This window comes from Labrus bergylta, chromosome 5, assembly GCF_963930695.1.
Source record: "Labrus bergylta chromosome 5, fLabBer1.1, whole genome shotgun sequence".
NCBI lineage: Eukaryota > Metazoa > Chordata > Actinopteri > Labriformes > Labridae > Labrus > Labrus bergylta.
In genome coordinates, this window is record NC_089199.1 from 12,441,490 (window position 1) to 12,465,670 (window position 24,181).

Here is a 24,181-nt window from a genome sequence, read left to right on the forward strand (position 1 = left end):
AACAGTAAGGACAGACTAACAGACATTACACACAAATCATAAACACAACAGCTACAGATAAACAGAACACACATACAAGATGCTGCAATGACAGGAGCTGGGCACAAAACTCTTAACACTTTACACCAGATGTACTTTCTATAGCTGTAGCTTTAAATCTGTCAATATACCTACCACAAAGGAAAACATTCTGCAATACCAAGACCCCAGGAGAGCCAAAAACGGCATCAGCTCCCTCTTTGTCGCAGGGACAGGATATTGTTCAATGGTTGCAACCTTTTCTTACACCAGCCGCACCTTCACTTTACCTACCACCTTACCAGTGCCTTTCACCTTAGCAGACTCACTTTTTGCTAGGTTGACTGTCAGGTGGCTATAGACAAGCCTCCTCCCTAATCGAGATAAAAAGCACAGTGATCCAGCCTTGAAAAAAAAATGTGATCGTCAAGCGCTGAAATGTAAAAGATGCGCACCACAAACCAAAACTCATCACTATTCCTTTACACATTGCTATTCTACAATGAATTAAACAAGTACCTTTGTACTTACCCATTAAATATGCAACAATCAATACTGTGCAGAATAAGGCACTCAACCTTTTTGTATTTCTTTTTGAGTTGAAGTCGCTTCATTTCAACCACTTTGGAAGCTTGAACTGGTGTCCTAGTGTGTGATTCGCATTGCAAAATCACAAGAGGCCAATAAGCATAAAAGGAGGCACTCCACACACAGTGTAGTGCATTCATTGTTTTAGGCCTGAGTGGGAAAGTGACATTTGTCAGAAAGAAGACTCAGGCTGTATGAGTCAGTGAGAGGTTTTTCTGGGGGCCGCTGTAGCTCAGTGGTAGAGTCAGTTGTCCCTCACCCAGAAGTTCAGGGGTTTCATTCCCCAGCTTCCCAGGTTTTACGGGCAGGTTTGGACACTAGAGTTTGTTCAGAGATAAGTTAGTGTGGAGTACAGTGTGTCTGTAGCCTCATCTGTTGAGTATGGCAAAATCCTTACGGGCAGGCATGGCAGCCAAGACCTCATGAGACAGCTGAGTTGGTTTAAGGGATTGGATGTTTTGATGCTATGAAACTATTTGTGGCAGTGCCTGAAGGAATTTGTGAATTGAATGAAGAAGTCGGCTGATAGATGCAGAGGGGTGACAGTCAGGTTTGCTGTCAAGCACCTACTTGTCAGAATCAGATCAAGAGTATTGCCTGCTTTGTGGGTTGGAGGAGTGGGGGTCTGCTTGACGTCAAATGAGGAAAAGAGAGCGAGTAAATCTGTTGCCTGGGCTTTATCAGTGTGGATGTTCATGTCTCCCATGACAATCAGAGGTATTCCATTAACAGGGAAATAAGGATACGTGTTCCACCTCCATGTTCAACAGAGCAGGGTGTTTGTGAGAACACTGTGTCAACAGAAAGAGCAGCTGGATCTATGTTTGAGTCGCAGGACCTAACGTTTTACAGTAGGCCTCCAAAAAATTGCATACAAAAGCAGTTGTGTAATCTGTTACTCAACGCTCTGATGTACACAGTATTCTTCCTTCGCTGTAATGTAAACATTACTGCAGAAGATGTCAGATTTTTGTTAACATGATTAAAACATTTCAATAAATTCAGCCCACAAATATTTGATTGCAAGTTGTTGTCTTTTAAATGCAGGGGGGAAACCAGCCTTAACACGCAGATAAACGAGATAAAGACAATAAGAATGATTTAAGTACAAATTTAAACACTATCATCACACATTGTTTGCTGTAGACCGCAATCTGAAAAAATCATTAGTGCATTCCTGATGGTACTGCTGTAGTGCGGTTTGAACGTTTTACACCAGACATTAGGTCCCCTCCTACTCGGTAATGCCTAACCAGAAGAAAGAGTACACCGACAGAACATGTTTGTCACTATCACATGAAGACCACGTTGAATCAAGTGCATCATCACCCACGTCAAAACATGACGGTAATGCTCTAACAACATGAATGAACAACTCAAGTTCCATTGATGTGTAACTTCAGCGAGAATGCCTCATATAGGCTCGTCCTCTGCATCCTCAACAGTGTACATCAACTGAGAGTGCAGAAATGGACAGTGCACCAGGGAAGGTAAGATTACACTATGTCATTACAGTGCTGCCTTTATTGAAAACTCTTTACTGAAAACTATTACTGCAGAGTAACTAAAAAAACACCATGTATCAATTGAACTGTTAGGGCACTTTTTTGGAAGGTAAAATCAAAAGAAGGCAAATATTTAAACATCTAAAAAGTTAATACAGAAAACACAAGCACAAACTTTAAACTTAACTCGTCTTTAATATCTGCATTACTTATATTCAAATGAGTAAAAATGTGAGTGAAACTATTCAAGAATATTGCACATGAATCATCAAATCCAAATTTAAAAAAAAAAGAAAACAATTAAAGATAATAGATAAATTCTAAAAAAGATAGGTTACTATGGAGATACAGAATGCATTTATAGCTGCTTATTACTGTAAAAAAAAATGTTGATCGACCAGATTTGATTATTTGTGTGTGTGTGTGTGTGTGTGTGTATTGTTTTCAATTAAAAGAATAGTGTCACAAAAAGCCTGTTTTTAGATGTTACTTAAATTTTTAATTGAAATTTCTGATCCGAACTTCTAAATATACTTATTTCTATTATACTTTGTGGCAGGAGAAGATCCGTATCAAAGGAAGGGCTTTAAAAAAACTCATAAAACTCATTGTATCTACAATACTTAGTACTAAAACATATCTCACTGCAAGGACTCAAACGTTGTGAGCAAGTGCAGTTCTTTTTCAGATTTTTTTTTTTCACTTTTAGAATTAGTAACTTTAAACTCTTAAATATAATTAGGAATTATTCTAGTTTAAGTCTAAACCTTATGTGCCTTGGGAAATGTACACTCAAAGGTTTTCATGACTCTCAACAGTTCAATAGACGGTAAGGTTACTGAATAATTGTTTTTCACTTTACATCTCAGCTGCAGTATTGGAGGCTTTATCTGCTGTCAATGGTTTTGGGAATTGGAGGATCGTTTCAATATGGGATACAAGTTTCCGTCATTGCTTCTCCAGCAGTGGTAAGGTTTCTGTTTCAAAGTTTTAAACAGTTTGATCCCCTTCTTTGTTACTCACTTAAATGTGTGCACACTATGGCCAAGGTCAGAGAAGGTAAAACAAGTTAGTTACTGGCTGGAAATATATCAGCTGCAAGTCAAAATACAATAGTATTCATTATTTCCTACAAGTGTGGGGTCGCACGAGATCTAAACATTTTATTACTTGACTCACATTCTTATTCATGTCTTAAACTTGCTCTCATCACCCTCTGAACCCTCTGAAGCATGTTCAGAGTTTCGTGAACCACACGTGGTTGTCAAGATACGGCGCTCCTGTGGACGATTCTACAAACCAGCTCATGTGGTCCTTCATTGTGGCTGTGTTGAGTCTTGGAGCATGGGCTGGGGCTGTTCACAGTGGTAGCCTTCCTGTCACTTATGGCCGGTGAGAGACAGATAACCACATATAACACAGTTTTTCTGTCTTATAAAACATGTGTGGGGCTAAATAGGTTTGAACACTATGTTCGAGTGATACGTGATGTCTCTGTTTGTCTAAACTCTCATATGCCAACCATTCTAAGAAATTATTACAATGCTTTGATAATAATCTGAATAAACTACAAACCGGAATAATACCAAAATTAATGTTAGACTGTTTCATTGTCAAAATGGCCATGATTATGTAAAAGCAGGGATCATTCTATTCAATTTAAGGTCTTAGTATCAGTTCCTGAGAAGAAAATACACTGGTATTCCTAGAGAACAGGCTATACTGAAATCTGTTTTATACAAGTGGCCTCAGTGGTCAAAAAGTAGAGCCAATACGGAAATGCAAAAAACTGCAGTTCCTTGAGTGTCTACTTGAGGCTGCCTCTGAAAGGCAAGAAACCCCAATTTGAGCCTATATCATAAGACTGACGACGAAATCGAAAAACTGCAATGTGACATGCCCCTTTGCTAGCAGCAGCATGCTAGTGTTGTTCAAGGCATGCCAGTTTTACATCAACATGGGCGTTCAGTTTTGTGACACGGTACTTGGCACCACAAGTTCAGTCTTCTGATGTGGCCCCTAACCATTTTTTCCCTTAACTCATCCATTTTGATTATAATGAGGCAAAGTTTTATGCATTAGTAGTAAGTGTTATAAAGGAAGTGGCTAATGGGAACTTCAGGCGGGCGTGTCGTAGCTGTTTGATAGGAGGCTACTTAAGCTAAATTATATGCTGACCAAACTGTCAGCTCTGTTCTGTTTTAGTCGTTCAGAATAAGTCAGCTACATGTCAAGCTAGGTGAGCTAGATTTGCCAATTTAAACAACCTCAGCCAACCTCATCTCTGACTCTGGTCTGTTTCCGGATTAGCCGGAAGTTAGTTAGTTGGAGTCAGCATTTCCAATATGGCTCTTCCCGTAGCTTAAAAATATGTGCCTACCTGCATCTGACAATAAGACAGCCTAGCAAATAACTTCTTGCAGATCATTGTGCTAAGCTAAGCCAATAGGCTTATTTAACCAACATTAGAAAAGTACTTTTTATATATATCAAATGATTGTTTAATGTTTCCCTTGTAATAGTTTAAGAGTGGGTGTCTTTTTGTTATGATGACCAATGGACAAAACTGCAAACACAGCAAAGTTAAGTCAAGCCACAGCAAAGACAAAAACAAATGTGTATATATATATATGTTGTAAATGAAAAATCTATATAGCTTATGATCAATGAAACCATAGTGGGTAACCCAGGGTATAGAAGCATCAGGAAGGTAAAGACTGGGCTCAAAATCTTCAAATCTTCTTGTGACTATAAAGTATTTTACCTAAAATGCAAAATGTTGAACTAGTCATTTTATAAAAGTAGATTCGGGTTTTACAAGCTTGTACTACAAAAAGGGTAAATGACACCTTTTGGACTGCTCTTATTGATTATGTTCATGTCCTTGAATCCTAGTTAATCAGATCTTTGGTTTTTGATTTTGCAGGAAAAAAGCTCTGTTGTTCAACAACATTGTGGCGATTGTCGCTGCTCTTCTCATGCTCTTCAGTCGCATGGCCAAATCATTTGAGATGATTTTCCTGGGAAGATTTCTGTACGGGTATAATGTGGGTATGTACTGGTAATGCATAGTGAGTGTGAGTCTGTATAATGTTCCATTTATTATTTGTCATGTTTTTGGTTGTCTTCTTCCTGTCTTTTTTCACAGGTCTTGGCTTAAGTGTACACCTCATGTACCTTGGTGAATGTTCTCCAAAGAAACTCAGAGGTTTCCTGACTCTAACCAGCTCAATCTTCATTGGATTTGGAAAAATAACAGGTCAAATAATTGGCATCAAGTAAGAGCTGACTGCAGGCACCTTTAGGTCTCACTCACTAATGTTTACTGAGGAGTTTCATACAAGTAACAGTGACTGTCATCTCCTCGACCAATCAAAGATCTGGTTGTCCTTGTATTTCTAATTAAAATGTTTGAGGAGCACAAAATAATTCCTATCATACATATCTTATTCATGTAGCTTCATTTTCTACTTCACTATTTTGTTCTTGTTTTGTACTTTCAGGGAGATGATGGGTACAGAAGATATGTGGCCGTACCTCCTAGCTATAAGTGGTATTCCTGCCATCCTGCAGTTTGTAACCCTGCTTTTCTTCCCTGAAGCCCCTCGCTACCTTTACATTGACAAAGGAGACACTGAAGGCAGTGAAAAAGGTGAGTTGACACATCAGACTACAGCCTGTTTTACATTGCCAGTTCAAGACTTGACTTTTACACCTCATCTGTAATGTTAATGTCACAAAGGCATAATGGTGAGACAAAGTTGTCCTACTGCCTCATCTTTCATCTTCTCCAACTTAAAGTTGTTGGTTTGGGGGGTCTTTCTGCTCGAGATCCTCTTGAGCTTCCCTCAGACTCTTCTAGCTCAGATTTTAGACTACTGTAGCCTTTTTTATTGGTGCACAACAGACATGTTTGGCCTGAGCCAATTCCAGGTCTCCCCTGAGTTAGTCAGGATTCACAGTCTTTGCCTTTTGAGTAGGATATACATTGAATTAAATGAAGATACTCAGACTTATAAATGACCTTTATTTGTATACTTCAGTAAAGTACTTGAGAACATTTTATCTAGTAACAACATTATTCGTTGTACCCTGTTATGTGGCTGTATACTGACTATCATATTACAATTGTATTAAGTCCCTGTGTGTGTGTGTGTGTGTGTGTGTGTGTGTGTGTGTGTGTGTGTGTGTGTGTGTGTGTGTGTGTGTGTGTATAAAAGCCTTGCAGTGGCTGTGGCAGGCGCACGACTTAAAGCTGGAGTTAGAAGACATGCAGAAAGAGAGAGAGAGCACACAGGGAGAGAAGAAGAAGACGGTGAAGGACGTCCTCACCTCGCGCTGTGTGAGGTGGCAGCTGCTGACTCTGGCCATCCCCTGTGCTGGTGTTCAGTTCTGTGGCATCAACGCTGTATGTGCACTTTAAGTTTCTATTGCATAATATCATAATAAATACTTTTTCAATGACAGAATATGTTCATTTAAATGGTCCCTTATTTTTCATTCTCTACTCTAGCTGTATTTCTACGCCTTTGACATATTTCGTGAGTCAGGAGTGCCAGAGGACCAAATGCATTACTTTGCCATCGGTATCGGAGCAACAGAGCTCATCACTGTCACATTGTGTGTAAGTATCTCTGTGAAGAAGTTTGAACATTGAATTATACTGACACCTGAAGGAAGACAACAACTAAGTATATATAAGCTTTTAAACCTCAGCTAAACACATGCATCTAACGACACAGGTCATCATGCGATGAACATGCAGTAAACCATATCAAAACAACAACAACAACAACAACAACATGGATGTCATCCAACATTAAGTACAACTTCAAATCGTATTTGATATTTAATTATCCATCCTTTCCTGCACAGAGACAATAGATTATCGATTGTATGTTAATCATATGTTGTTGTTTTTTAAAGATTTATTTTTGGGCTTTTTGTGCCTTTAATAGAAAGACAGGACAGTGGATAGAGTCAGAAATCAGGGAGAGAGAGTAGGGAATGACATGCGGGAAAAGAGCCACAGGTGGGATCCGAACCTGGGCCTCCCGCTTGGAGGAGCAAAGCCTCCATACATGGGGCGCACACCAACCACTAAGCCACCAGCGCCCCATGTTAATCATATGTTTAACAAAAGCTTTCCTATCATTAGTCAGCATGTCTAATGATGGTACCTTAACAGAGTAGAGGGCATAGATCTGCATGTCAAGATTTCATGCTTCTATGTGACCCACCCTTGCAGTCCATTAGACCTAAAAAACAAAGTGTCATCCCAGTTTAACTCCTTACATATGTATATTTTCAGTAGCTTGCTCTTCAATACGCCATTCTGGCGTTCACACAAAGCTTGTCTATGTTGGAAATAGAAACACCTTCACCTCTTAACTCCTTGTTTCTGCAAGCTACACTTCACTGTTTTGTCCACAAACTTGGCTGTTGTAGCCTCAACCCATCAACCACCACCAACATGCTTACCTTACTGGTCTTATCATGGACCCCAGGAAGAATAGTTGTTACTGCGGTAACAACTTATTGGGATCCAATGTAAATAAATAAATGTCCAAAAAATCTATAACCAAGTGCTTGAACTGATCTTCATGATTTAGAATATTTCTTATAGGGGTTGTTACTCCTCTTCTGACGATACTCTTTAAACATGTTACACAGTCACTTATTATTCTGCAGAGCTCTGTCCATGGACTGTTCCTTCACTGTGCATGTTCTATGTTAATCCATGAGACAACTGGACTTGGTTACATACATACATACATACATACATACATACACAATGGTGTAGGGCAGGATTGGAAGTTGTTGTTAATCTCTCCATCGCTTTGGGGGGTCTCAGTCTTTCCTGATAGATCGTGCGGGCAGAAAGAAGCTGATGGGTTATGGCTATCTGCTGATGGGTGTCACCATGTCTGTGCTGACCGCCATGCTGTCCATAAAGGTTCAAACATCTCCTAAAGTGCGTGTTTCTCTACACTGTGCTTTAGCGGATCAGTTACTTATAATGATCTCTTCATGTAGGATCTGAATACATGGATCCCATACGTGAACATCGCTCTGATCTTCTGTGTGATCTGCATTTATGGACTTGGACCTTGTAAGTTTTCAATGGACCTCACAATGGAAACATTGAATAGATTAATATGAATTAATATTGATACATATATATTTTTTCCTTTTAAGCTGGAGTGTCTATGGCCCTTCCCGCCGACCTCTTCCTACAAGCCTGGCGTCCTTCTGCATACGTCATCAGTGGGACCATCAACTGGCTGGGCATGTTCCTTGTGGGGATGTCATTTGGCTTCATTGTGGTGAGAAACTTGCTGTGTGACACATACTATATTCTATCACATACATTATAAGCACATTGATTTATTTAACACAATCTGTTTTTTTTTTGTTCTTGACAGGAAGGACTTGGGCAGTTCTGCTTCCTTATTTTTGTGGCCTACTCCATTTTCAGTGCAGCTTTTCTGTTATATTTTGTCCCAGAGACCAAAGGAAAGACGATGGTGGAGATAATGGAGGACTTCAATAAACTGAACTACAAGAACAGGGCTGCTGACACTGAAAAGACAGACATTACTCTTGCAACTAAACTTTAACTTTTTTCCTTAGAAAATCCTCATTCAGGCAGTCTAAGCTATGAAAGAGCATCTCAAGAAGCCCTCTTGTCTTATTTAAACATAAATGTATTTATTTCTGTGGCAGTATAAGCAGCTTACAGATCTATAAAAACATCCTTAACACAAGAGACCTGAAAGTTTGTATTTAAAGTCAATTATATAAACATGAAAAATCAAAACATTTAATTTAACCTCAATGCCATTTCCTGTTCTATAGCTTCCATGGAGAATTACACCATATACCTGTTCTCTTATTACTTCTTTGCTCTTTCTGTTTCTGTTTATCTTTTTCAGGCTTCAGGGTTGTAACAATGTATCAATTTAAATAATACATTTTTTATCACTTTTATATTTGGATATTAAATGTAACAAACTTGGAAACAAAGCCTTATCAAAAATTAAACAAAAGGCATTTGACTCTTTTCACCTTCAGCAGACTAAAGAAATCTTGACCTGGATTGATTTGAAGTGCTGGAGACTCTTAAATCATTTTGGTTTCATGTCCCTTATTTAATCACATTTCTATGATTCTACTTTTTGCACTTGGTTTGTTTTGTACCTGTGATCTGCTCATAAGCAGTGGTGTGGTGCAGGGTATACCCACTTATTTTTCAGTCTCCATAGGGTATACCCACTTCTAAATCCCCTGTGATCCACACCATTGATTGATTGATTGATTGATTGATAATATTAAGTAGAATGCTTTTTCTAGGACGGTAAAGGGATGACCCTCCTTTCTCTGTCATATTGGCTGTTATACACTTGAAATGAGCAGTCGTACATGTCACAGGCTGTTTATCTTCTGCAGGACGGGACACATACAAAAAAACATTTGGGGTAAAAAGCAAGAGTATACCCACTTCGTTAGGCACCACTACACCACTGCTCGCAAGTTGTGTATGCCAATGTGTAAGAAGAAGTATCAGTCATTTATCAAGTCAACGTTGCTGTTGCCTAAGGTTATAAAAAAATAGTAGCAGTCTTTTATTTTTTGTTTTTTAACTGTGAAAAACACAATGTATCAGAGAATCATGTTTAATCCTAACCAATACATTAGACAGCAGTGGTTTTAATTGTAGCAGGTCAAAATGAAGCTAATTTGAACTGGCAATGATTTTATTAGAATTAATTCTTGTGTCTACTATTTAAGTCTTTACACAACCATATTCATGTATTTACCCTGAACCTCAAATTAAGTAGTATGTTTAAGTCTCGCTGTAAGATCATAAATGCAACAGTTCTATAATGCAGAGTATAAGAAGCTGGTTCCTTAAAGTCAACCACTGTACAAATCCAAAAGGTTTTAAAAATCTGTCATTTGCATTTAATGTGATTGAGGCAAACATGTGGTGTATCACACAGAACAAGAACTTTATGCTGACAATCCATTCTGAAGGAAAATAAAGAAGAGATGGTAGCTTTTTCAATTGCAGTTTATTAGATACTCATCTCTGTACCAACAAGAGAGATGAGACTCGATAACAGAGTACAAAAACAAATATCCATAGAAAAGTATGCTTATATTGAAATATGTCCAAAGACGTTATAACAAAACATGTAGCTCACATGTTTTAGGAGCAGTCTGGTTGAGTATGATGATAAAATACCAAGTTAATATATTGTACATTTTCTGTGTGTTTTTATACAAAAGTGTCAACGCAAGTCACTCTATACAATTCTTACCTTTTAGAAAACAGGACCTTTTTTTTTTTAATCCACTGCTGTGCACAATCAGTATTTGGAAGGCACTTTGCAACAGACCAAAAGCAGAAAGCAAAAAAGAGTTGAGGCCAAAATGATCCTTGAAGACATCTTTTTACACTCGAGTACCAACATAAGTGAAAATGAATCAAACATCCCATTGAAGAAAAGCACTCATTTCCTTACAGCATCTTGCACTTGTTTTCGAAGAATTGACAACAAAAAAACAACCCTTCTTTTAGTTTTTAAAGGACTAAATAGTGCAGAGTGGATCAAAAAAAGGGACAAAAATAAACTTGGTCAAACATGAGAAACAGCACGGTGAACAGTGAGACTCTTAAACCTCCACCAACCAGTGATCGACATTCAGTCCCCAGCTTCAAACAGCCATAAGTTAACATCCCTCCACATGATGGACAAGAACAAAAACATGTTTCTATGTACACGACCACCATTGACAAACACTGATCATACTGGTTGGGTCATATATATTTATAGATATATACTTATATTAATAGATTGTGTATATGAATGGTATATACACTTGTTACAATCACAACATAACCATAAATAATATAGGAATGTACTGAGTTTAACAGACTTACTCACAAATCATAATTCAAACAGAAAAAATGAAACACAGATCACAAACAATGGCTTCATGGAGCAGTTGCCATACACACTCACACACACACTACTAAAATCCTTCTCTGTGGGACTTGCTTTGATATTCATAATTTTTACAACACAAGAAAAACTAATCAAAATATTTGTGAGAAAGCTTGATATCCAACTGATGACGCTTGAAGAGAGGGCCACACATACGCTTTTGATCTCTTCACAAGAATGTCTCGAATGAAATACATTTCAGAGTGAAACACCTTGATAGATGTCGTGTCCAATCCTAGCGACCAGTAGTGCAAACACAGAATATGTTATCTACCAACAGCACATCTGACAGAAGCAAAACCAGATGAGATAAAGAGGATGATTGAAATAGTCATATAACTTGCATTATGTTTGATTGGTCCAGAGGTTATATAGGATGAGGGTGGGACTATCATCTCGCCCTCAAGCTGAAGCAGAACACACACACGCACGCACACACACACACACACAAACGAGCAATCATCTCAATTTAACATAATTTAGAGTGAAAAAATGTCAAAATAAGCAAATCACAAGATTATCTATAGACAATTTTAAAAAAACAAACACGATTCAGAGGGCATGAATAAGTTAATAAAATATATTCCACATTTCTCTAAATATACCTGACCTTGGTCCCTGCTCAATGAACCCAACTAATTTATCACCAAACAAATAAGAGCTGGAATCGTCGTCATTGTATATGGGGATACGAAGCTCCTTCCCAACAAGCTCACTGCAAGTTTGAAAACACATTTTAAGGCTTTTAAAGGTGTTTTATCCTTGAAAAATAGATTATTTTTTTTAAACTAAAAATATGTGTGTTGCAGTAGGGACCTTAATACAATATCTTAAACAAGTCATTCATTGTATGAATTATCAAATTATTATTATTTTTTGCTTAAGGACCTTTTTACATCCAAATGAGCTGCCAGTAGATTTCCTTCATTTCGAGCACATCTGTCCTCATGTCACATCAGTGTGCAAACTCTGCTCTCTGTACACGCTTCACAGCATCTCCACAAGGGCTTTGTTCAAATGATGGGATAAAAAATATATCTGCAGGTAGGACTTCAAACATTTTGACAGAACTATGATTAAAAAGAATAAGGACGGCGATGTGCTAGTTTATTTATAATTAGCTGTGACTTCTTCAACTCTAATAAAGAACTTACTCAACTATATGCCAAATATGATGGTCATTTTCACTTCTTTGAGGTAGCTTTATTTTGTTTTATCTAAAATTTTCAGCTTTTACAGTATCATATATGCTAAAACTTAAACTCTAATCGATGTTTCAAATTTTTTTCCATTAAACAGTCATGTATTTAGATATTTGACAGAAATGTCTTCATACAGCAGAAGAAAAAGCTCATATGAATGTGTCGAATTTTGCTGTGAGCCTGTTAGGAATGTTTCATGGAATAATTAACAGCTTCAAAGAAAAACATAAGGGCCTACTTATATCCATGTTCTCAGGAAAATCATTCTTAAAAGACACAGGGAACATAAATATAGAATTCATAATAACTGACTATTATTAAATTGATTTAAGCTTTCTGTAAATAACACACCAAGAAAACATTTGTGTAGCTAAGAGAGCTCAATTACATCAAAGCAAAGAACCAAATAAAAGTACACCAAACATCACTTTAGCAGATTCATGTCAGATAAAGGAAATTACGCCCTCATATTGTCCATTTTAAACCAACAATTTAAACATTGTATATGCACTTTCCGTACTCTGAAAAAGTAGAAAAAGTAGGAATTATATGGCAGTCTGTGAAAGAAAATCACAAACATTAAGCAAATGTGAGGAAACAGAAAAAGTAGTCTTGAGGCAAAGTTATTCCCATATACAGAGCAGCGTCTGTGGGCGACCCGGCTTTGTCCTAAGAATGAAAGGCTTTGCTTTAACTTAAGCAATTGCGTCACTTCCCCCCAAAGTCGAGTCCACTCTGACCCTCTTCAGCATCCACCAATGAGGAGGCAAACGCAGACTGGACTATCTGAAAGCCAAAAGACTCGAGCAGAGACATGTTTTGTTGAGGGGAGAAGGGGGAGGTCAGGGAGGGTGCCAGCTCGTTTAAGCTCGACCCAGAAACCCCCTGGGCCTTCTGGGCTTTGTGAACTCTATGCTGGTGCTTGTTGAGGTAGGACTTGGTGCGGAAGGCCTGGCCGCAGATGGGGCAGATAAACTTCTTCTCAGGCTCTGGTGTCTTGGCTTTAGATCCCTCTGGAGACCCCAAGCTATCTGTAGAGGCTCCATTACAGGCTAAAGAGGGCATCTCAAGCTCTGGTCCTTCTGGTTTGTGTGGGGTTTTAAGCTCTTCACTACTGGGCAACTCCCCAAATGAAGGATCTGATTCTTCTGATTCTAGATGAGGACATTTCCCAATGTTCTCCTGTCCGTCTGTGGTAAAAAAGGGTGGACAGGAAGGTGTAGAGTAGGACAGATAGAGAAAACAAAAAGAGGGGAGAGGGAGAAAAGGAGACATAATTTTATACAAATGATCATTAAAAAAATGTTGTAGATTTTAATTTAAATCCAGTAACTGGTCAGGTCCTGCAGAGAATTTAATTGGTTACTCTTGAGGGCATCCCCAAGCGACAGTACATATAATTGGGATACTTTATTTAATAATCAAAGACATAAAATACAAACACAATTCCTTCACAATGTGGATAAAACATTTCAATCATGAATCATCTACATCAGTCCATTTGCCTAGTTTCCACCGACAATCCTGCTCTTCTCATTCAACAGACTGCCTGTGTAGCACCCAGCCCCCACCCACATCCTGCTGGACTGTACTGACCTGTGACATGCCCATGGTCAGGGAAGCCAGGCAGCCCGCCAGAGCGACACTCCCAGAAATATGGAGCCCCACCTGCCTTCCCCATGAGCAGCTCAGGCTGCAGGCCCAAAGCTGGGGGGCCGGGCTGGGGAAGAGCTGGGTGTCCATGAAAGCGACCCTCTGCCTCAGGCAAGGTGAGAAACAGCTGGCGACTGGCGCACAGGTCTACACAACACCCGGCCAGGAGAGAGGAGGGGGTGGGGGGCAGACATAACAGGTGGCGGAAACCATGCGAACAGAATTATCTTCATTTCAACACTAGTTTGTTTAAATTCTGCCTGTAGACAAAGTAAGCTGGACAGAGTTGCATGAATCTTTTTTTGAGTGAATCCCATCAACAAAGCTGTCAATGAATAAATTCACTTTTTTACTCCCTACCAGAGGCCACATCATTGAGCTTAGTGACTAGAGATTTGTTCAATATAACCAGATGGCCACTTGAGTAGGGACCTTTCTCACAGTGGAAATGTGTCCTCGCCACACATAGGTGTAATTAAAATTAAAAACTAGAAAGACGATTGAAGGAGTGCAGAGCTTTGTCAAAGACAAAAGTCCTTTCTTCCCTGATGAATATCAAAATCTGCCAGCACAGCCCACATGTCAGAACAACCTACATATGTCAGGATGAATAAGGTTTATATGTTCTTATTGCTTATGTGGGAGTTGGATCTGCTTTTAAGTGATTGTAAAAAAAATTGACTCAAGAACAAGAAATTAAAGTACATATATTCCACAATGTAAGGAGCTTTTTCCCAACTGGTGCTCAACAATTCAACGGAAAATTAAGTTTTAGGGAGAACTAAAGATAAACCACCGGTCAGAACAACATCAAAATATTACCTTCTTGACTGAGTTGATGACCACATTTATTTTAGGTTTATTATGAAGACCTTGCTAAAACATGTCATATCACTAACTCACTTCAAAGACCAGGTAGCAATTATTAATGCAATTAATCTTACGCTTGAAGGATATTCCTGTTTTTTGTTTTGTTTTGTTTTTTACAAACAGTGATATGTTCACACACAACTTGTCTCACAAATGGAAAACTGCAGTAAATATAGTGACAGTACACAATTCAATTCTCGCAACAGGCTTTTTTTAAACGACATTATGTACAAGAGGTAACCGAGACCCGGTTAGTCTTGGAGCAGTGTGAGTGCAGGCCAGCGGGGGAACGGGGAGCAGGGGGCAATCGTGCTTAAGCACTGTACTGGATAACTTCACTAGTGTGAGTGCGCCCTCAGATCTTAATCATTATAACCAATGTTAGCCCTTTAATGTGAGATTGTATCTCCTCACAATTTATAATAACAGCATATCAGGATTACCTGAGCCTCCAAATAAAAACTGTAATACTGACCTAAGCACAGACATAAAAACCCCCCCAACTCTTTTAGCCAGCTAGGAAATCAATTGGAAAGGTCAATTTGGTTCTAACAAATTCCCTTTTTTTGTAATAAAAGTGATGAAAGTCTTGTAAAATAGAGACTTGTGAAATAGATCATAAGAAATTTAGCTCAAAAAAGGACAAAGTTAATATATAAATATTAATCAGTGTAAATTGAACCAGGAAACATGATCAGTTTTAATGATTTACAAAGTACAAATGGTTGTGCCTTAGGAGGTCTGGAAGTCGGCTTTCTAATAAGCCAAAGAATATCTTTCAAATGCCACTCACACTCCACAGGCAATAAACAATGTCCTTTTTTCACTGTTGCTAACAGTTAACTGTGCACTGTCTCTATGTTTCTGCTTCTCCCACACAGATAGCATAACTACAACAGTTTCAATGAACCCCAGCAAATGGATCACACATTGGGACAGTCATGCAATCCTGTGTACTGTTGAAAAACTGCTGATGGACCAGCCAAACAGGGACAGACAGAGTTTGCCATGGCCATGCAAGACAAACACACACACACACACACACACACACACACACACACACACACACACACACACACACGCACAGAAAGTTTAAAGAAAAAAAAGAAAAACAAAAGTGACCCAGCACCCAAGCTTCTGACATGGCCATGAATCTGAACCATTAACTCTGATGTTTAACCAACTTCCAAGTGTCCAGCTATCGTTGACGTTTAAAGTAGTAAATTCAACATTATGTTCATTTCATAACCCCAACGCCTAAAATGTAAATGAAAACAGAATGTGATGTTTGAAAAACATTGAAACGCCATATTTGATTGAAAATAGCACAAATACAACATATCAAGTTTGACATTCCAGGGCGCCTCATTCTCTAAATCAAAGAGGAGAGGGACCATCCGGCTTGTGGTCAGTGCAAATGTTTAAAAGCCAGAATCCGTGATTTCACGGGGTGTATTAGTGCACCTGGCATGGGTAACCTGCACAATTGTGAACGCACCATAAATGCTGAATGATGTGTTTTTGAGCAACAAATGGTGTTAAATAGAAAACGTATTTTTCAGGGGAGGGATAATTTAGTTAATTGACACAACGCCGATCCATTTTCTAAGCATATCAAAACAACCAAGCTCCATATTAAAAGAGACTAGTTTATAAACTGGTGTTCCTGTAGTCCCGAATCGTCACCTATTGAAAATGCCTGGAGCATTATGAAACGTAAAACAAGACAAAGTAACCCTTAATTGTTTAAATACAATATTACCCAAGAAAGGTACAATTCAATTTATAACTGACAGAAATTGGTCTCCTCTGTTCCCCAAACTTTTACAAAGTAAAAGTGGTAAACCTGACCCTGTCCTCACTTTTTTCAAATGTGGTCCTGGCATCTATTTCAAAATGGGCATATCATTTTCTTTTATAAACAATCAAATTTCTCAATTTCTTCACATGACATGTTGTCTTTGTGCTAATTTCAATAAAAACATTGTGTTTCAATGGTTGGCAAATCATCACATTCTGTTTATAATTACATTTTACACCGTTCCCCAACCTTTTAGAAACTGAGATTGTATATCTATAATTTCCAGCCTCATATAGATCTGTCTCACTCTTAACCAAACAGTGTTTCATAATAAGTGCACATATTGGCAGGGCCTTTACTAGGAAAACTCCAAAAAACGTAATTAAGTGATGTTTGAAACAGACTTGTATGCATTCATTCTAAACGCATACCCCCCACCCCCACCCCGCGGAGGTCAAGTTATAAAATAATAATAATATTTTTTTGCCTTTTTGTGCCTTTATTGTAGAGATATGATAGTGAATAGTCGGAAATCAGGGAAAGAAGTCATTTAAGGATACCTTTCCTTTAAAAGTAACGCATGAACACCAAGATTCCTTCAAGTGTGTGTGTCGGCGTCCCCCCACATTCTTTACATGCACTCTGTGAGTAGATTTATATACATTGTAAGAGGTGTTTCATCATCAACTGCAACAGCTCCTTCATTGCACATTTTGTTTCTTATATTTTTACATTTTTAAATTGTATATTATATGTATTTGTGATTGCTTCTTATATTTTCAGTTCTTGCTATTTTTGCTTTATTTTCCTTTGATAACTGTTTCTGCACCAATACACCAAGACAAATTCTTTGTATGTGTAAATGTACTTGGCAATAAAACCCGATTCTGATTCTGAAGGAGCAATATGTAACTGACACCTAGTGTTTTAAATTGGTACAGCAGTCCTGATTCAAAACATATTTAAGCTAGTTTAATCAATTTTTAGGTTGGGAAAAATAAATTATATCTACACCAGTTTGATCGCCCGCTTCCATCACTGTACAACTGGTGTCTTAAAACCGCCTATTGCTCTGGTCAAATCAAATAAAGACCATATTGAATCGAAACGTAGAGCCTGTCCTAATAGCATGCGACACATGCGAGTGGCTGCGACAAAATCAGCATGATTCTGTTGTTTCCTATTGGAGTATCCTAACTTCCCACGAGCGACGCAGTGCGACAGTGGCACTCTCTTTTCTCACTCAGCAGAGCTTGTTAGCTTGTTTTACAAAGTGGAGCTAATGGTGCATTAATAATATCCACATCAGTGATTGAAATATTGAGCTTTGACTTGTGTCAACACCGGAGAAAAACGTCTTTCTGCCCACAGCAAGAACTTTATTGTCGAGCCTCTGAGTGACGTGATTTGAGTCACCAGCTTTTCAATACAAAGCACCACACTTCAGTTCGTCCACCATCAAAATAAAAGCTCCACGTTATAACGTTCACATGGGGAAACTGAAATTCTCAGAGCAAAGAGTTAAATATTTAACAGATGCCGTCTGGACAGCAAGCGTCTGATCATGTGCGATGCAATATCTAACACTCACATGCTGTTAGGACACAGTGTTAGAAGAACATAATGTCTGTTGATATACAATGGTATATAGAAGACATGCTGACAGTCACCATCAGACAGACAACCAGCTCATGAAAGTGCACAAAGTAGATGTTTGAGTGAAAATGCTCGGCATCGGAGGTTGACGTATGTGCGTGTGTTAAACATACACAAAGATGCAGCAGCATGTTTCTTCTAAAAGCAGCAGAGCAAATAAAAGCCAGAAACATGAAAGTTTGGGATGGGGCGGGCGGCTGCTTGCCTTCCACTGAGCACTGGCGTCCCATGTGGTAAGGGTTGCCGTTGTGCATCTGCAGCTCCCCCCTTGGCTCAGGGAAGGTGTGCATTGTGGTAGAGGGGGGCAAAGGAGAGCCATGGTGTGTCTTTATATGCACCTTAAGGTAAGATGCAGTGGAGAAACCTGGGACCAGAAGAACAGAGAACAGGGCAGTTGTTTGAAACACTCAAGGCCTTCACTATGGGGGGGGGGGGGGGGGTACCGTTTACATGGTAACAGGCTCATAGATGTTAATGGTCAGAGAGATACTAAATTTTGATATTATTCATCCCTCTGACTCTCTACAATGAGCTTCACAAGTGACCCTTTGTTGACTCTCTGATTGGTCAGCTGATTCACCAACCAGAGAGCCCCCTCATAGCAACCATAGAGGGGGCTACTTCAAGTTAGACAAACTTTCGCCAACTTTTCAGTAGGTTGCAGTGAAATTGTGACCTTGATTGTGTTATTACAACATGGTTAAAAGGTGTGCTTGGGGTGTCTGTGAGAATGACAAAAGACATCCACATCGTAATCCGGGAGTTTCTTTCTGCATGGATCAGTAGCATTTAGCACAAAGAGATGTTGGTGTGATTGTCAAATTGTGCACATAAATCTCAATCTGTATTGAAGGTCCTGAAAGGGCCATTGCTGGAGTCCAGAGGTAAGCAAGTGGAGGTAAGCTAGCTAGCCGCCACTAGCTATCATTAGTCGACATAACTAGAAATCAATCATATTTCAATGATTTTGTTTATGTTATAAGAGATTTTGAGTTATCCTCGTACTCCTTACCTTACCTTTGTCTTATCTATTCTTCACTGAGGCTCAATTTAGAAAATAATCGAATAAAAAAGAAAAAGAAAAAACTTAATCAAAGTCTGTTGAATCGTGTGGCATTTCGGATTGTTTCAATTAGGAAGGAGTCCGATGGCAAGAGAACTTGTCCAACCTAGTAACAGTAACTAGGGAGGTCGGGGCTTAGCAGTGGGCTACTTCCTGGTGAGGGTGTGGCTTGACAAAGGGTCCATTTGCAAAAATCTGAATTCCTGTAAGCACACTGGAAACATGTTGCTGGAGATCTTATATACACATTTACCCTTTGTTTTGACTTTTTGATTGTCAACTGATGCATGTGCATGGACACAATTTAACTTTATTCCTATCTAACTTTACAGTTTAAATGATAAAAGCTTTCTGTTGAAAAATACCTTTGTATATCTTCAACTGAGATTTGAAGTAACAACTGATATTTTTTCCACTGTCAATCATCCTGGTTTGGTCTTTTTTAAGCACCAAATAATCCACTCATTATTTTAGTCACATATCTGTACAATTATGTTACTTATCTTGTTTGTGTTGAATATGAAAATGTAAAATTCAGTCCTATTTTTTGTACACAGAGTACTATTGCAAACCCACAATAAAAATAATATAACTCCATGTGCAGATAAAGTTAAGATCAATTTAAAGGAAGCCCAAATACAACCAGGTCCCAAAGAGGAAAGCAGAGATTGGTCATCCTTTGTGGGTGGAGTTACACAGCTCGTTAAATGCTGTTTGCCTTAACATTATCTAACAAATCAAGTTTTTATAGTCCTCCAACGTGCAGCCTGCAATCAGTCAGGACAGTTCATCCAGAGAAGAACTATAGTGTTGTAACAATTGGTTAAACTTTATGTGTCAAAGAACGTGATTTTGAAGGGATGGTATAAATTAAAATGTACCTTAACCCTCACGAAGAAGAAAAAAACTAATTTAACACATTAGCCCTTTTTATGTTGCCTATTTAAGTGGAACTTGTACTCCTCTATTACCAATGCCTTTAATGTAAAGCGCAAGGAGGGAGCATTGTGGGGTGAAGCTGGTGCTGAGCCAGCATCAGAGGTAGTAACAGAGGCGCAAAAAGGGATAACAGCATCTGTGGAAGAGGTGAGCCAGTATAGGGTTCTGTGTGTGTATTTTAAGCTTGCGCTGCTTGTTTACATGTCAAGTCTTTAATGTCAGTGGTGTTTTCGCTTCCATATGTGTCCAGGCAGAAGTACATTTGTTTTTTTTCTTTTGTACACCACATTCTTGTGTGTGTTGAGGAAAATGTACCATCCTTTTTTTCCAAGAATGGAAGAAACAGTAGTAGCAGTAGTAAACAAATGTCATGTTCAGACATTAATACTTTGTAATAAAACAACAGAAATTTCAATTAGATCACTGCACTGACACAGCCACGGAGCCACACAGAGGCCTTCAGTTCAAAGTGGAATCAGGAAGAGCCAGTTACAAACCAAAACGTGTTTACAGAGCTCTTTTCCTTTGAACATCATTGACAACTGAATATCTGTCTGTATTTGGGACAGAGTTTTCTCAGAGGAGGTTGTAGCTGTGAAGAGGTACATTGAAAAATTACCTTTGTTGCAAATGCCACAGTAGTTATGTGTTCCTTCACTGTGTTTCTTCAGGTGGTCTGTCATGTAGGCAGCTCGCAGAAACTTGCCACAAACTTTGCAGGGGATTTTGTCCTCATGACATGCAAGGTGTGACCGGAGGCGATCTCTTGTAGCAAAGGAGGCATTACATATCTGAAACATATAGAACATTTCAACATCTTTTATACATATAACTGTTAGAAACATTCATGAGGTTTGGGGTTTTCACAATACTTCCACTCCGATCCAATGGATTATTTGTGTTACCTGGCACTGGTGGGGTCTTTCTGTTGTGTGAACCTGTTTGATATGTCCATTCAGGTGGTCTGGTCTGAAAAAGAAAAAAGGCATTAGTGTTTGACTAAACAGTTAGCACATATCATTTCACTGTAGGAAATAGCTGTTGTATTTTTTTTTTAATGTAAACTGAACCCTCGTTTCATATATTTTTTCTATTATTATTTAGTGCATTATAAAACTAAAAAAGTGCTGCCTCTATTACTACCATATTCAATATTTTCATGAAATCTACATGTTTTACTGTTGCATTGTGTTGTCGCTATTTTTATACATATACACATTTATCTAGAAATTATTAAATACAAATAGACAATGGGGTAAAGAACAATTAATTATTTGCTAGTAAGACTTTTAAACAAATAGCCTCATATAACACAATGAAGCACAACCAATAGCCAGGAACTGGAGGTGCAATATTTTCTGTCATCATAAAGAAATATCAGAAACCCTCATCCCCCCCCCCAAAAAAAAATCCAGGAGTTTTCAAACCAAAAAAGTTGCACAGAAGCATTTGATGTTTTTTTTGTATGCTGACTATATCTGGCAGATTTAAGTGGAGTGAGTTGTCTTTGTGGCAGACTGAATCTCTGCACATTTTTATACCACAAATGATATGACAGCTTTGTTACAAACACTCACTGCGTCATCATAATTTAGATTTTACACCAACAATGTGTGACTTCTTTCCATTTGACATCTGCATGTAATTTAAACTCCAGAGCAGTAGGGGGTGATGGAGAGTTGACAAGAGAGCCTAGAAACTGGTATGTGTGGTTAAGGCTAAACAACACAGATGACAAGTCACTCTGCGACGCTCCAGACGTTTTCTTTATACAGAAACTGAAGGGGTTGTGTCAGGGTTTGCAAAAAGTTGCCGTCCTTAATAATTAGTAAAACTGAGGAACAACCCATACAGGCATGCACTTCAGTGCCCTTGGTCTGTTGATATAAGCTAACTCACACGTTTTCGTTCTTTAAAGCTTCTCTATTGTCATTGTCTCAGCACTAGATGGTGATATGAGCTGGCTGTGCTATTTGTCTGAGCTTCTCTAAGATGAAGTAACAACTGTCAGGGGGAAACTCATTTTGTTAATCGTTTTGAGTTTGATTGGTGATTGTGAAAATCAATTTAGTACTTCACTGTCCTTCGGGTGTAATATTTAATATTAATTGGGTTTTTTTCCCTGCAACACAAAGAACACAACATGTACTGTCAAAGGGGAAGAATGATACACTCACCTTGAAAAACCTTTACCACAGCTTTGGCAAACATAAGGTTTCCCAACCGACCCGTCATGGGACCGCACATGGTATGACATCCTGTCCTTGCGTTTGAACCGGAGCCCGCACACATGGCACGCATACGGTTTCTCCCCGGAATGAGACAGCTTGTGTCGGTTCAGGTGATAAACATCGCGGAAAACTTTACCGCAAATGTCACAGCCAACGTGCCGCCTGATCCTCTCTCGTTTTCTCCCATTGTCCAGCGTCAGCTCTCCGTTCTCCGTCAGCCCAGGCTGGGACATTAAAGACATGCCACCCACTGTTGACAGGCGGTCACCGGCATTGTTTACACCGGTGTGAGCTCCGTGTTGCGCTTCGTGATTCTTCAAGCGGGACGCCTCGGTAAAAGCTTTACCACAAGTCCCGCACGGGAACAGGACAGTGTCTTTCAGCGAGCTGGTGTTAAATAGGACAGTTTCCACAACCCCGCCGTCTTTCTTTGGTCTCACCCTGCTCTTTTTAGACCCCGGGGAGCCAGCGTCGTGTTGAAACGTGTTCCCCGGTGTCTCCGTAGTCGGGGAAACAGACAGTCCCTCCACAGGCTCCAAAATTGGCACCGAGGTCTCTCCGCCGTCCTGTAACAACACAGCGGCGGTGTCTTCACCACCGTCCACATGCATTTGCGGATTGTCAGCGAAGCTTTGAACGTTCACCAGGACCCCGGTTCCGTTTACAAGATCCTGCGGTGCCACCGGGAAACCCAGCTCCGTGGCTGCAGTGGCCTGGAAGAGACTGGCGTCGGCTCGGCGCGACGTCGGGACGAGGATTTGCACATTTGACTGCTTGATCACCTCCTGACATATCTCAATGACCGAGCGCATCAGCAGGAACTTGGCAGCAGTCATTAACTCCGGGAAACACTCCAGACGCACCACAATCCTCGACGTATACGCGAAGTCCAAAACGTCTTTAAAAACTTTGGGGCTGATGGTGTGCATCTCTAGCTCCTTCGTTTCGCCGTCGCCGTCGGTCTGGCGGCTGAACACCGACTCGAAATACTCGCTGCACGCCGCCAAAACAGCTCTGTGAGCGGGGAAGCTCTCCTCGCCGACGCGCAACACCACATCGCAGAACCTGCCTCCATCTTTCCTCTGAACATTGAGGTTGTGTAGCATCTCCGCACTGTGCTTGCTCACCTGGTAGGTGTACGAAGAAGTCCAAGACGGCTCCGCTACCTTCTCCATGCCGAATTCATCAAATAACAATGGATGTTACCGGCAGCGGTCGGAGAAATAGCAAGGGGGGGTGGGGGGGTGTTTTTTTATTTGTATTTTAATGCTCCTGTTCGCACACTTGATACCAGCTAGCTAACGTTATAGAAAACCAAGCGCCCCTCCCCGTCGATTTTAGCATCTACCGTTAAATGCTAGCAGTAGCGGAAAAAAATGGCAGCCCCCCAGCTTCCTGTGAACTTTGACCCTGGTTTTCTTGAAGGGTGGGGGTCGCTCTTGTTTTGTGAAAATTTTCTCTCGAGGTTTGTTTCTGACGAGAATTTGCTCTAACTATCCCCCCCCCCATACCTCATTGTAATGTCAGTGCCCCCATCTCACACACACGGGGTCTTTCTTGTCCATATGCGAACATGCAAGTCTCTTACTGCCTGTTCTGTGATGGTAGAACCCCTCCCCCAACCTACCACAAACAGAAAAGCCC

At 39.6% G+C, this 24,181-nt stretch overlaps 2 protein-coding genes across 5 annotated transcripts; one reads left to right on the plus strand and one right to left on the minus strand.

The window, feature by feature from the left end:
- Window positions 1-1,937: 1,937 nt before the first annotated feature.
- Window positions 1,938-10,174, plus strand: LOC109997398 (solute carrier family 2, facilitated glucose transporter member 11-like). 2 transcript variants are annotated; one of them, XM_020651879.2, is made up of 12 exons: window positions 1,957-2,096; window positions 2,981-3,079; window positions 3,343-3,503; window positions 5,038-5,162; window positions 5,260-5,389; window positions 5,615-5,763; window positions 6,332-6,519; window positions 6,625-6,735; window positions 7,966-8,067; window positions 8,148-8,223; window positions 8,310-8,437; window positions 8,537-10,174. In XM_020651879.2, exons 1-12 carry the CDS (start codon window positions 2,076-2,078, stop codon window positions 8,729-8,731), a joined length of 1,485 nt encoding a protein of 494 aa, XP_020507535.1. In that variant the 5' UTR covers window positions 1,957-2,075; the 3' UTR covers window positions 8,732-10,174. The 2 variants fall into 2 exon arrangements, with proteins under 2 accessions (XP_065810869.1, XP_020507535.1); XM_065954797.1 differs by lacking the exon at window positions 3,343-3,503 and having other exon boundaries at window positions 1,938-2,096.
- Window positions 10,168-24,048, minus strand: patz1 (POZ/BTB and AT hook containing zinc finger 1). 3 transcript variants are annotated; one of them, XM_020651856.3, is made up of 6 exons: window positions 22,484-24,048; window positions 21,212-21,275; window positions 20,926-21,097; window positions 18,510-18,668; window positions 13,921-14,124; window positions 10,168-13,514 (listed from the first exon to the last, which is right to left on the minus strand). In XM_020651856.3, the coding sequence occupies exons 1-6, from the start codon at window positions 23,710-23,712 to the stop codon at window positions 13,033-13,035; spliced, it is 2,310 nt and encodes a 769-aa protein (XP_020507512.2). In that variant the 5' UTR covers window positions 23,713-24,048; the 3' UTR covers window positions 10,168-13,032. The 3 variants fall into 3 exon arrangements, with proteins under 3 accessions (XP_020507512.2, XP_020507513.2, XP_020507514.2); XM_020651857.3 differs by lacking the exon at window positions 18,510-18,668; XM_020651858.3 differs by lacking the exons at window positions 13,921-14,124; window positions 18,510-18,668 and having other exon boundaries at window positions 22,484-24,047.
- Window positions 24,049-24,181: the final 133 nt, after the last annotated feature.